The sequence below is a fragment of the Pholis gunnellus genome, assembly GCF_910591455.1.
Source record: "Pholis gunnellus genome assembly, chromosome: 5".
Taxonomy (NCBI): Eukaryota; Metazoa; Chordata; class Actinopteri; order Perciformes; family Pholidae; genus Pholis; species Pholis gunnellus.
In genome coordinates this window covers 37,455-52,252 of record NC_136531.1, presented here as the reverse complement: position 1 = coordinate 52,252, position 14,798 = coordinate 37,455, and the positions used below count along the sequence as shown (strand labels likewise).

The window sequence follows — 14,798 nt, the reverse complement described above, 5'->3', positions numbered from 1 at the left end:
TGTTTATTCCCCCGGGGTGTTTTGCTCTCAGGTTGAACATTTTTTTATTCAAAGAAGGTTACCAAAGGGAAAAAAGAAGTGTGATCTAAGAGTTAGCTTCTAGCTACCTAGCTAATTACGGGATGGGCTGGTGACTAGCTGGTTAGCTGAAAAGCTAATCAAGAGAAGCTAACCCTAAGCTAGCTGGACCTAGAAACAAAAATTGTGGTCATTAACCAGAAGATACAATATCAGACGAGCTAGGCTAAATTTCCCCCCTGCTTCCAGTCTTTGTGCTAAGCTAGGCTAAACACCAGTCACTATGTACTGGACTCGCAGAGATGGATCAAGTGAAACATCTTAGACTCTCAGGAGGAAAAGTTCGTATTTTTAGTGAAACTGATCTTACAGAAGACAGAAGCATGACACACGCATGCACATGCACACACACACACACACACACACACACACACACACACACACACACACACACACACACACACACACACACACACACACACACACACACACACACACACACACACTTCCTTTGAGGGTCCCGACAGCTTCAGGCTTCAGACGGTTTGGAAGAAGAGCGCTGCTCTTCTGCGTCTACCTGAGCTCAAACATCTGGACTTCTGCTGCTGTCGGAGCATCTTCACAAAGTTCCTCACAATGTTCCTCACAAAGTTCTTCACAAAGTTCTTCACAAAGTTCCTCACAATGTTCCTCACAAAGTTCTTCACAAAGTTCCTCACAATGTTCCTCACAAAGTTCTTCACAAAGTTCTCCGCATGAATGAAAAGAGTTTTTGTTGCTAAACCTACACAGACACAAACACCCCGGTCCCGTCGTCAGGTATTCATGATTTAAGGTAGTTCGGGTGAAACAGAAAACCAAGGACGTGCTGCTGAGACCAGAGAGGACTTCATGGTCTCCACAGTCCCTCGATGGGTCGACACTGATCAGAGAGGACTTCGTGGTCTCCACAGTCCCTCGATGGGTCCTGGTCCAGACAGCACTTTTAACGAAACCGTGGCAGGTAAAAGACAAACGTCCAGGTGATGAAGGTGTTAAACCCACAAACGAGGACAGAACAGGACGGGAGACTGCGATAAGTCTGCAAAGCTTCTACCACTACGAGAGCTGGCGGTTGGCAACTTGTTGAGCACTCCGATGTCAGCGGTGATGATGGTGATGAAGTTGGTCACGATGAAGATGGTGAGAGTTTGTTTGGAGACGTCCAATAGGCCGAGGAAAGAGACAGCGACGTCAGCATCAGCTTTTGACCCCCTCGACAGGTCAGGAATCAAGACACGAGTGCGAACGAAACGAAAACCAGCCGAGGCACGAATTTTTAAAACCCTGCCCTTCTAACCCCGAGAAAAAACAAAGAAATAGAAAATAAAAACGTTTGGCTTTGTGGTTATGTACAGTGACTTCCAGTGGAGACAGTTTGGTGTCCATCAAGTTTCCACAGACGTGCAGGACTGGATGTTGGCGACCCGGCGCCGGCATCAAAGGTCAGGGTCAAGTCTTCGAGCTGGGAGTGGGAGGAGCTAACCGTGTCAGTCTGTGTGTATCTGTGTGTCTAGTGATTCTCCAGTCAGCTTTATTCTCTAACTGTTGTGTATGGACCCTCAACTAGCTCCGCCCCCTCCCTCTAGCTCCACCCCCAGCTAGTGGTGGACCTCGTTGGCGATCAGACTGTCCTCCCCTGACTGAAAATCCGCCTCGTTGATGCTGTTCCCTCCATTGAGCAACTCCTCGTCCTGGGACGACCCTCGGTCCTCCTCGCCACTGCCACCGCCCGGCTCGTCTGAGTTTGGGTCCTGGAGCACCTGAGCGATGTACATCTGCTGCTGCTGCTGCTGCTGGAAAAACAAAAGATCACAACGAACGGGTCAACCAGCAGGAGAGACCCGATCTTGACAGACGGCAGAGTCTACAACAAGTCAACGAGTTCCCTTCATCGTTCTCATCAGGTTCACATGTAATATAGGAACTAACCCAAAAGCTCCAGCTAGCTTGTTGGCGAGCTAACCACCACAGAACAGGAAATTACCATATCTGGACATGGAGGAGTGACGTAGAGAAACCGTGTACGTCTCTGGTAGAGACCTGTCAATCACAGTGTAGCCCCGCCCTAAAGCATCCCCTGCTTTATGGTCTGTTTCACTAATGAACATCATGTTGTATTGAAAAAGACTTGAAACTAGAGATTGAGACCATGAATTCATGTTTACTGAGGTAATAAATCAAGAGAGAAGTAGAGTCATTTTCTCATAGACTTCTATACAACCAGAGGAGTCGCCCCCTGATGGACACTAGAGAGAATGCAGCTCGACTTCACCTGCCGCCTGCTAACAATCCCAGGAAATTAGTTTTTTCTGGATGGCGAGGTCATGACCCGCCCTACTCTGCCTCTGGCTGTTGGTTGGTTAGGGTAAGAATGTCTGGGTAAGCCAATCAGATGCAGAGTAGGGCAGGTCATGACCTCGCCATCCAAGGAAAATAAATACTAGGAACTACATGTCATTTGTGAGCTAACAAACTCAACAGCTCGAGCTAATTTGTTAACTAGCTTCTGGTTAGTTGGATCCACCCACCTGAGACTTGGTGATGGGGGAGGACGACGGACGAGCTGGACGTCCGTTCTCGACAGCGTCCACGACGGTATCCTTGGTGTCGATCTGAGACAAGAGCACAGAGTGAGACTGAGCGCTTTGATGCTAACGTTTCTGTAGCAGCGTAAATAAAGAACGCTCTAGTACCTTGTAGTTGTGAGCACTAAGGTACTTGAAGTGTCCGAAGCAGACGTGAGACAGACAGACCACGATGGTGACGATCAGGACAACCAGAGTGAACATGGAGGTCGGCGTCTCGAAACCTGACGGCATATTAGCAGTTAGCATTAGTTAGCATTCAGCTAATGTACATGTTTGTTGATTTTTAAACCAAGTATTGTGTTTGTCATTTAAAATATTTGTTTTGTTTGAATTTTTTTTAACAGACTTGATTTGGACTTGTCCTGAGAGACTTGATTTGGACTTGGGGGCGGGGCTTACCTGTGCATACAGTGGATAAGGGGGCGGGGCTTACCTGTGCGTACAGTGGATAAGGGGGCGGGGCTTACCTGTGCGTACAGTGGAGAAGAAGAGGAGCCAGAAGAGGCAGAGGATGGGAGCGGCCACCACCTGGGTGACGGCTCCTGAGTGGATCTTCTTGTCCAGTTTGGACGGCAGGTAGGCGTAGTACATGTTGTACCTGTCCACCAGGTGCTTCAGCAGCATGTACATGAGACCTGCAGGAGGACAGGTGAGAGTCACACAGGTGATATACATTATACATATATATAATATATAAATATAAAAGAGACTGACCAAAGGGCACGATGATTGGACAGGTGATGCTGTAGGCCATCACCACCGTGAACACGTTCATCATCCAGGCGTACGCTGCTCCAAACTGGAACTCGTAGGCCTGATGCTGCAGGGACCAAAGACAAACGTCTCAAACAGGACAGAACCACAGCAGCGCCACCATAAGGCAGCAATGTCCATCAGACTAAACTGTGGGGGGGACAGACAACTGATCCAGGGTTAGGGTTATGTCCACATGGAGACAATAATAGACTCAGTGGTCTATTCACAAACTGTCAGACTGTCTGACTGAGAGGACTCCGTCCTCACCCTCTTGACATTGCGGCGGTCTGCGGCGGACCGAGCCAGACAGAGTCTGATCATGTACATGAGCAGACCCGGGATCCTCAGCAGGTCCATGGCGTTCCCGATGAACGCAGAGGCGATGACGTAGTTGACGAAGAAAGCTCCGTTATCCGGCAGGAAGACGCACCTGAAGGAGACGCGGAGGCTCCGTTAGAGCAGAATGTCCTTCTACTGACCTTTCAAAATAAAACTACATAAAGAACAGGAAGTCCAGGCTTTACAATGTTTAAGTCCTGTTCTACATTCTAAAATGTATTGTACAAAAATGAAATTCTTATTTGATTAAAAAAAATCTGGACTTAAAATTTAAAAAGTGTCAATGAGGAGAAACATGTTGTATGCTGGGAAATAAAAGCGACTCACTCAAATCTGACTGTGGCATCAGCCAAGAACTTCTTATCAAAGAGCCAACGGAAGAAAACATCCAGACTGTAGAACAGAGAGGATTCAGTGAGTCACGGTCGTCACTCAGAGTCATTACAGCAAAGTGTTTCTATTACCTGCTGAGTCCGAGAGACGGCAGCAGCAGAACCATGAAGATCAGGAACGTGTAACATTTATGCATCGTCGTCCTGTTTTCTCCAGACCTGGAGACACACAGAGGAGGTCAGATCGGTGTCATTTGGGTTAACTCAGGGTCAGATCAGGGTCAACTCAGGGTCAGATCAGGGTCAACTCAGGGTCAGATCAGGGTCAACTCAGGGTCAAGTAAACATCAAATCAGGGTCAACAGTTCTTGGGTGGTGTCATCAAATGTTGTAATTACGACGGGTACATAAACATTACATCATACGAAAGATGAAATAAAATACTGTGTTTAGTGTTTTATGGTCAATGGTCACATAATGATGGTTGTGTTTTAACAATGATTGTTATTTGGACTTGTTTCACCATTGTTGACACTCGACTTGGACTCGACTTACTGGACCAAACCTCCGTCTGGAGTCTAATAAGACTCGACGAATTTGAGATCTGACCTGGACTCATTTCAAGTTTACGACGCTTGACTTTGGTTTTTGGTCATTCGATTTGAGATGAAGATTTGAAACTGTTTGAAATGTCTCAACTGGCTCTAAAATGTCTTAAAGGTTTTCATGAGACTTGTTTGGACGTGTCTTCATTGACCTGAGACATTCATGAACATTCAGACTTGTCTTGACTAATTTAAGACTTAAAGTTGGACTTGCCACAAAAGTCTGAACAACTGTAGTATGAATTGTAGTACTAATACTGTATCGTAGTACTTGAAGAGGAGCTGGTTACCTGGTCCAGTGAGCCTCGAAGAAGGCAGAGTAGTAGACGATGGTGGGCAGCAGAGCAGAGAAAGCCCAGAGCAGCAGAGTGGGGAAGAACTGAGTGACGATGGGATTCTGTCCAAAACAAACACAGCAGAGAGTCAGAGAAGAAGAGCCACCACAAACGATCCGCTCAAACCTAAAGGCTGCTTGTGGTTCCTCACGTTGAGGTACTCCACCGGCTTGGTGACGTTGAACTTGTCCATGGTGGAGATGATGATGGCGGGTGTGGTGAGGAAGAAGAGCAGGAGGAAGAGGATGCAGTTGATGATGAAGCAGCGGATCCACCAGGAGATCCCACCGAGCGACAGGTGCTCCCTGCAGAAACAAACCCGGACACGTCAGGTGAGGGTGCGTTGGTTTTAGTATTTGCTGGTGTTTCAGGCAGTGGAGCTTGTGGACTTACCAGCGGACGTTCTGCGGGTCGGGCGCATACGAAACGCTCCAGTTGTAAATGTGAAGAGCATCGCTGAACTGAGAGGATCGTGGCTCCTGACGACACCGACAACCCTGAACCTGACAGGCGTTGAAGTCCTTCAGAATACTGTGAAAACAGAAGGGGGCGGAGTCAGCGAGAGGAGGCGGGGTCGGAGCTGTGTAAATTATTCTACAAAAACTAAAGTAAACTTTGTGAACAAAAACAAAACATGTTATTATTGTTAAAGCAGTTGAGGCTCACATGGCGGTCATGGACTCGTTCTGGAAGGTGACGAAGGCCATGCCCAGAGGTTTGGTGTGGACCTTCTCCTTCTCCTTCCTGTACTCCTCCTTCAGCTTGGCCTCCGTCTTGGTGTAGTAGCTGACCGCCTCTTCCTGCAGGACAAATGCTAACATGGTAACAGGCAAACAGCACACCTCTTAACCCGGACCAACACATCCAATCAGACCAGGTTTACACAACTTTAACCGGCTACGATAAAACATAAAAAGTGTTCGTGTTAGCATTAGCATTAGCGTTAACATTAACGTTACCTCCTCACAGCCGGTGATGGCGCAGCAGCAGAGGTGTCCACAGGGTTTCGGGTTGATCATCGTGGGAACGTGTTCCTTTGCCATCAGGTCAGTGAAGAACTTCTTACTGCGCTCCGTCTTCTTCCTGACGAACACAAACACACAGAACACGTGTGGATGAAACAAACACATGTTCCTTTAAATGATCATATCCCAGCATGCACCTCTGTGTCTCACCTCTCTGCATTCAGAGACATCAGTTTGGCCACGTTGTAGCAGATCCGAGCCTCCAGAACGGTGCAGTTCTCATATGCCTGTCTGAAGAACAATGATCAATAATTTAATATCATTAGAACATTATTATTAAGTGGGTTCTTGAATCAGGATAAGAATCTGTATTAATGTCTAACCCTAACCCTAAGAACAATGAAACCATTTTAACTTCATGTTACTACAAAAGTATTAATAAAATGACTCTGGTTATAAAAAATTAAATTAAAAACTAAATATAAACACAAAACTTACACATACATCTTAATTTACTGAACGGAATACTCAAAACTACATTAAATGATATACATGTATGTATATATTTGTATATATAGTTTCAAAATAAATCATGTCAATAAATGTAAAAACTAAATTTAAGAGGTTTTAGGGCTCTTGAAAACATTTAAAGGAGCAAAATGAAGAAAAAGAAGAAGGAGAAGAAGAACCAGAAGAAGGAGAAGAAGACCAGTGAACTTACTCAAAGTGCTGTTTGATCTGACTCTCCTCAGCGTATTTGGAGATGCCGTTAATGAATAAAGTGCGCTTCACCTGCAAGTCAAGGGACAGGGATTAAAACACCACACAGTACACATGTTTGTTTACTTCCTGTTTTCATGTCACTTGAAGAATTATTAACATTTCAAACTAATAAATGTGTCTTATTGTGAAATGTGTGGCACAACCACAGGAAGTGGATAAAGGTTGTTGACCACATACCAGGTCGTCCTCCTTGTAGTGCATCTTGGACGTGTGTCTCCTCATGCTGTAGACCGTCAGCAGCAGATACATGAAGGCAAAGGAGGTGTGGAGCCACAGCAGGTTGGTCCTGAAACACACAATATCAATATGTATTCATCTCTGATATCTATTGATCTCTGACATGTATTGATCTCTATTGATCTCTGATCTGTGATCTCTATTATTGATCTCTGATTACTCCAGTGGAACTCATCATGTACTCACCCAGACTTCAGGTTGGCTATCGTGGTGCGTCCGAAGCTGTAAGCGTTGTTTTCTGGAACAAAAACAAACAGAAGTCACCCTAACCCCAAGATCTTTACTTTATTTACACTAAATATAATCAACTAATCCAACAAATACAGACCTACAGACCTACAAACCACAGACCTAACGAACTACAGACCTAATAAACTACAGACCTAACAAACTACAGACCTAACAAACTACAGACCTAATAAACTACAGACTTACAGACCTACAAACCACAGACCTAACGAACTACAGACCTAACAAACTACAGACCTAATAAACTATAGACCTAACAAACTACAGACCTAACAAACTACAGACCTAACGAACTACAGACCTAACAAACTACAGACCTAACAAACTACATACCTAACAAACTACAGACCTAACAAACTACAGACCTAACAAACTATAGACCTAACAAACTACAGACCTAACAAACTACAGACCTAACAAACTACAGACCTAACAAACTACAGACCTAATAAACTATAGACCTAACAAACTACAGACCTAACAAACTACAGACCTGACGAACTACAGACCTAACAAACTACAGACCTAACAAACTACATACCTAACAAACTACAGACCTAACAAACTACAGACCTAACAAACTACAGAGCTAATAAACTACATACCTAACAAACTACAGACCTAATAAACTACAGACCTAACAAACTACAGACCTAACAAACTACAGACCTAACAAACTACAGACCTAACAAACTACATACCTGACAAACTATAGACCTGACAAACTACAGACCTAATAAACTATAGACCTAACAAACTATAGACCTAACAAACTACAGACCTAACAAACTACAGACCTAACAAACTACAGACCTAACAAACTACAGACCTGACGAACTACAGACCCAACAAACTACATACCTAACAAACTACAGACCTAACAAACTACATACCTAACAAACTATAGACCTAACAAACTACATACCTAATAAACTACAGACCTAATAAACTACAGGCCTAATAAACTACAGACCTAACAAACTACAGACCTAACAAACTATAGACCTAACAAACTATAGACCTAACAAACTATAGACCTAACAAACTACATACCTAATAAACTACAGACCTAATAAACTACAGGCCTAATAAACTACAGACCTAACAAACTACAGACCTAATAAACTACAGACATGCCGAACTACAGACCTAACAACCTACATACTTAACGACCTACAGATCCACAGACTCAGACTTACAGACCCACAAACTTACAGACCTACAGACTTACAGACCCAGAGACCTTCAGACCTAACGACCTACAGACTTAACAACCTACAGACCTACTTACCCATATACCTACAAATCCTCGGACTTACAAACCTACAGACCCACAGATCCACACACCTACAGACCCACAAATACACAGGCTTACAGATCTACAGATCCAAGGACCCACAGACCTACAGATCCTCAGATCCACAGACCCACAATCTCACATACTTACAATCCCACAGACCTACAAACCTACAAACCCACAGATCCACAATCCCACAGACCTACAGATCCACAGACCTACAGTTCTGATCTGACTGCTGTTACCTTCTTTAGAAGGGGGTCCGGGGACTCCTTGGCTTAGGAAAGCATCTTTACTGATAATTCTGACTAAAACCAATCAGACATAAGGAGAGAACACTGTGTGAAGAGTTCAGCCTCCAAACTGTTTAAAGGAACAGTGTGAAACATTTAGAATCGAATTTAATATTCATAACTATGTTTTAATTAGTGTATAATCACGTGAAACTAAGAATTGCAGTGTTTTCATTAGAAAAATACATTTAGTGAGTCCGCCATCTTGTACCGCCATGTTTCTACAGCAGCCCAGAGACACTGGGAGGATACCAGCTGTCACTAAATTGTACACACTGTTCCTTTAAAACTCACATTTCAGACATTGACAAACGTTTTCTGATGTTTTCAGAAAGACAGAGGGTCACAGAGTAAAGTCCTCTGCTCTCTCCTGATTGGTCGGCGGCCTCGTTCTCACCTAGAAGGTCTCCGGAGAAGTTGACGGGAAGAACGATGCCGACAGAAAGAACGCCGACTACGACCAGCAGACCGATGATGTGACGCTGGAACGACAAGTAGTGGACCGCATCCTCACCACACTTCTCACGGATCTCCTCATCTCTGTAGGAGGAAGAGGAGGAGAAGAAAGAAGAGGAAGAGGAGGAAGGGGAAGAAGAGGAGGAGGAAGACGGGTCAACACAAACCAGAGTTCTGCACATATCATCATTATTATTATTATTATTATTATTATTATTATTATTATTATTAATAATAATAATTATAATAATAATATTATTATAATTATATTACTATTAATATTATCATTATTCTCAATATAAATATAATCTTTATTATAATTATTACTACATTAAATGGTACTCACTTTATTCTGAAGATGGCAGTCAGCCACGAGCAGAAACCCTGCAGGAGAACACAGAAAATCAGGAGGAGGAGACGGTGAGGAGGAGGAGGAGGAGGAGTGATGGAGGAGACAGTGAAGAGGAGTGATGGAGGAGTCCTTACGTTATCTCTCTGGTCGAAGTCGACAGAGGAGGACACGGAGGTGAGGCGTTCGTAGCGGTCGGGTGTCTCCGAGTGCATCGCCGAGGCAACACTGTGGACACAAACAGGAAGTAGTCAGCTAACCTGTTAGCGGCTACATACTAACAGCTAACAGCTGACCTGTTAGCCGTAAGCATGTAGCCACTCTGACCTCTGTGTCTGAAAGCTGATTGGACCCCTGAGTTGAGACACTGAAGACAGAGGGAGCTAACAGGAAGTGGAAACACAAACATCAACCTGCTTCTGTGAAGGTGTTTCCAGGTGTGTTGAATTAAAAAGTTATTTATACAGACGCTCTCTTCAAAGCCACAAGACTCCATTCATAAAATCAGTCATTTAAGCTTGCAGAACACAGGAGTTTACATACAACCACACTTCAAAAAGTCCCAAACTTAGCACAGCTAATGCTGACTAACTGTTACTTATGTAAGGGACCTACTTCTTCCACCTGTTTGTGTCGGGTAAGCTAACTAGCTAGCTAGCTAACAGGTCACAGGGTTGACGACACACTACAAACACACAGCCTGTTACCTTTGGACCGGTTCATAGTTATCTCTGTCTCGTCTCCAGCTGAATTAATGTTAAAACATGAGAAGTTTGGAGCAGTGTTAGCATCACATCTGTGAGCATCACTTCTGTTAGCATATCTGTTAGCATCACATCTGTTCACATCACATCTGTTAGCATCACTTCTGTTAGCATCACATCTGTTAGCATGATATCTGTTAGCATCACATGTACTAGCATCACATTAGCCAACAGAGAGTGAGGCTCTGCGGCCCCTGGTGGTCTGGGATTAGGGTCAACAGTCTGCTAGAATTTGCAACAGTAATATGAAAGTTTATCTGTGAACCTGAGGACTTTCTCTTCGCTACAATGATGTCACAGTGATGTCATCGACACGTCAAACACTTTAATGTAATAACTGCGCGCTTGTGATGAGCTGGGAGACAGGTAATAGCACCTGTTGTCCTGTAGGGCAGGGGTGGCCAACCCGCGGCTCGCGAGCCGCATGCGGCTCTTTGCCCGGTTTCATGCGGCTCTTACGTTCATATCGAAGTTTGTATTTGTGTTTTTTTAATGTTCGTGTTCGCTTCGCTTGAGTTAAATACGGTATTTTCGTCAAACGCGCATGTGCGGCCACAGATTACGTTCCTCGTCGACCCATTTAACGCCGAGACGGACTGTTTGAAAGCCCCGCTAGTCACAGATGAGGATGCGGCTGAGTTGGAGATGATCGATCTTTGTGAGGAGGACCAACTCAAACCTGCTTTAAGGGACGGGACCATTGAGTTCTGGAAAAGTGTGCCAATGAAAAAATACCCCAATGTCAAACGGGCTGCGCTTAAGATACTGTCAATGTTTGGGTCAACATACGTCTGCGAGTCTGTGTTTTCTACCCTGAAACACGTGAAATCAAAGCATCGATCTGTTCTGACTGACACCCATGTGAAAGAATCGCTTCGAGTGGCAACAACGGAATACAAGCCAGATTTGAAGAGGATTGTTCAAGGCAAGGAATGCCAGAAGTCCCACTAAGTAACATGCATAGTAAAAGAAAAACACTATTGTAAATTAATATATTTTTGTTTGTGGACTTGGTTGAACTGAGAGTTTGTCTGTGTGACACAGTGCACACAATGTTCATTGTTGAAAATGACTGGCCTGTGGTCTTAGGAGTCAATTTCTGTCATTATCATGTTGGTGTGTGACATTTACAATAAATCTGGCTGAGCAAAGGTATGTGTGTGTGTGAGGAAGGGATAGGGTGATGTTCATGTGTGCCCATGTGTATGATGTGGCTCTTTGCGGTAACACAGTAAAAAATGTGGCTCTTGGTCTCTGACTGGTTGGCCACCCCTGCTGTAGGGGCACCAGAGCTCCTCCGTACATTTCACCTCTACAGACAGAGGGTTCATCCCAAGTCTCCTAATTACATCCTCGTTACCCTCACTTGAGTCCTTTCCTTGTGTCTTAGTCCCTCCCACCAAGGATGCATGGAGAGACGCAAGGAAACCATGTGAGGACAGAGGAAATGAGGAAATATGTTTTGAGAGAAATTAGATGTCCTTTCCTTTGTATCGTCAAGTGAAGCGACGTCTGTTTCTGATGACGGCTGGATTTTTTTATTTTTTTATCTTTTATTTATTTAAAGTCAGCTGTCAGTCGGCTTTAACAGCTGGAGAGACTTTTGATACGTTTGTGTCTGTTTACATGATCACTGTACTTAATGATAGTCACTAATAATACTAATAACTCATAAAGACACTGCCAGAGTAGAGGTGTTTTCTCTCTGTTACCTGTTTAACAAACTGCATTGAGTATTTAGAGCCAGTCTGTGGTTTTTATACTGTGTTCTTTTCAGCACAGGATCGAGTTCTACCGATGGAATGCGTTTGTCTTATTTATGAATTATTTGCGTCTGTACGTTTTGAAATTCAGATTGTGACGTCATTATTAAATAACCCAGAATATGATTATTGTTTCTCTTGAACACCGGAGTTAATGTATTAGGCTCCATGTTTCAGGTTAAACTTAAATGATAAAACTCATCAAACACAGGAATGATACGCATCACGTGACTGAATGATATAAAAAGCTCTCCGACTTTAATTGTATCCATAACAAGTTATTGAGGGAAAGACAAATCTTTCTAACAAATGAAGAAAGTTGGTTGTGGTCTTTTTGTTGTTCAGTCTACAATTAACATTTTTTTAAACCAGACGGTGAATCAGAAAACAGATCAAATATAAACTAGAGTTTAATCTGATCCGTCTTCACTCTGGTATTAAATTCCAGTCATCAGTCCGATCGGCTGCAGCGTCCAATCACATGATGAACACTGAGGGGGCGTGATGCCCAATAAAACACTTCCTGGAAGGCTGTTCTCGTGCCTCAGAGATCCCTCCTCTCTCCTCTCTCCTCTCTCCTCTCTCCTCTCTCCTCCCTCCTCCCTCCTCCCTCCTCTCTCCTCCCTCCTCCCTCCTCTCTCCTCCCTCCTCCCTCCTCTCTCCTCGCTCCTCTCTCCTCCCTCCTCCCTCCTCTCTCCTCGCTCCTCTATCCTCAGAGCGGAAATATGAGCTTTGGGACGGCCGTCAATATGGAGGAGTAGAACAACTTCCGGTTCACGCGAAGAGCGAGGAAATGACAATTCAGAGACTTGGGATGTACCCTGTAACACATGTGTCACCAATGACCCTCCATACAAACACACACAGGGAAAATAAGTTGTGTTAGAGCACCAATCAGAGAGCAGAACCCTGTTAATGAAACCAGAGGAGGAGGAGGAGGAAGAAGAGGAGGACATACTATTCCCGCTCCTCCAGGCTGCTGAGAGGCTGCTTCAGTCTTCAGGATGGAAACAGAAAGAGAATCACAAGCTGCTGGGAGAGCGTCGTCGAGTTCAGTGTCTTGCTCGAGGACACAGGACACGCAGTAGCCAAGGATTGAACGGTTGAGCGGTTATTGGACAACCCTCTCTACCCCTTACGCCACAGCCCCCCCAAACATCTGTTCACAAACATCTGTTCACAAACATCTGTTCACAAACATCTGTCAAACGAAGAAAATAGAACCAACCAGGTGGATGTTTTACTCAGGAAGCTTCGTCTCTGAGAGGTTTTTGGTTGACTTTTTACGTAGAAGCGGGTCAGTGAAAACAGTGAAAACCTGTTTGAGGGTCACCTGAATTGTTTTAAAACAAGTCGTCTCTTGTTATTGACGACAGTTTAAAGGAGCATTGTTTCTATATATTATTTACTATGTTTATCACCTGAAGATAAGAATCGTTTCATTTAAAGCCGGCCGCCATCTTTCTACAGCAGCTCAGAAAGGACAAACCAAACACAGAATCTAGAGAGAAACATTTACATTTTTGTGTCGGCCATCTTGGTTCTGCACAAGGAAAGTTTCAGTTGGTTGTAATGTGTGACTTCACCACTAGATGTCTCCAGAACACACCGGCCCTTTAACCGACTGTCGGTGCAGCTGAGAGCTGAATCTTTGGAGGATTTTACAGGAACGTGTCCAGTTATACATGCTGTGACCCTCAGACGGGTCCCGACCCACATGTTGGGAACCACCAGCTGCATGACATCATTGTTTACTAAAGGTGAGTTTACCTGTCGGCGTCAGTGACCAGCGCCAGGCGGCCGTAGTCCCACGCAACCTTACGTAGAATGGAAAAGACGAAGAGCAGCACCTGCAGAAGAAGAGAGAGGAGGACTTCCTGTTAGAGAGTACCTGATGCTGCTGGATGGAACATCCGTATGTGGGTCGATCCATGAAGCTGCAGTATCGATTTTTCCTACAGTCAGTGAACGGTCCACACACTCTGCAGCTCCCACAATGCAACACCAGAGCTGCTCCGGATCCAACACGACACCTTTTAAAGAGCTTTCGAAGACTTATCTTTATCATTTCTTTGTAATTTCATTATTTATTTCTGTCTGTGTCAGAATGGATGAGTCAGCGCGCCCCCCCCCCCCTGTCCTGAGCATGTGCAGCAACTCACCAGGAAGCACATGAAGTCGAGGGCGAGCACGGTGGGCACCCCTCCGAAAGGCAGTCCCTGCAGCACGGTGCTGCGGATGCGAGCCGAGTAGCAGTAGTCTTTGGACTCGCTGTGGGCGGAGCAGTTGTCTCGGCCGCCGCACGCCTGGCCGCCGCCGAATATGGCCATGGTAACGATCAGCACTGTGAGCATCGCTCACTGTCGCATCCTCGCAGAGAAACCTGGGGGGGATAGACACATTGGAAAAGGTGACCTTCAACCTTTCACTCCGCAGCAAACAGAAATCAATCAGCTGATCAATGACCTGTTTACTAGAACCAGAGTCAACGCCTCCAACCAGTCAGTTTACATCCACACTTTATTCCGTTAGACCAGGGGTCCGGCTCCGGAGCCGCATGCGGCTCTTCGGCCCCTCTGTTACGGCCCCGAGTCCTCCATCCACACGGCGTTTAAGCATTGTTTTCG

The 14,798-nt window shown here is 44.9% G+C and overlaps 1 protein-coding gene across 2 annotated transcripts; it reads right to left on the bottom strand.

Annotated features, from left to right (window-relative positions):
* Positions 1–1,658: 1,658 nt before the first annotated feature.
* On the bottom strand, positions 1,659–14,525 carry LOC306695600 (CSC1-like protein 2; the record flags this gene model as incomplete). 2 transcript variants are annotated; one of them, XM_079158887.1, is made up of 24 exons in its annotated part: positions 1,659–1,838; positions 2,589–2,672; positions 2,754–2,869; positions 3,116–3,283; positions 3,363–3,468; positions 3,672–3,834; positions 4,071–4,136; positions 4,208–4,294; positions 4,971–5,077; positions 5,167–5,320; positions 5,409–5,546; positions 5,682–5,815; positions 5,975–6,098; positions 6,191–6,271; positions 6,702–6,772; positions 6,941–7,049; positions 7,187–7,238; positions 9,237–9,379; positions 9,642–9,679; positions 9,782–9,872; positions 10,352–10,390; positions 13,130–13,168; positions 13,942–14,021; positions 14,334–14,525. In XM_079158887.1, the coding sequence occupies 24 exons, from the start codon at positions 14,523–14,525 to the stop codon at positions 1,659–1,661; spliced, it is 2,562 nt and encodes an 853-aa protein (XP_079015013.1). The 2 variants fall into 2 exon arrangements, with proteins under 2 accessions (XP_079015013.1, XP_079015014.1); XM_079158888.1 differs by lacking the exon at positions 10,352–10,390.
* Between the last annotated feature and the right edge of the window lie 273 nt (positions 14,526–14,798).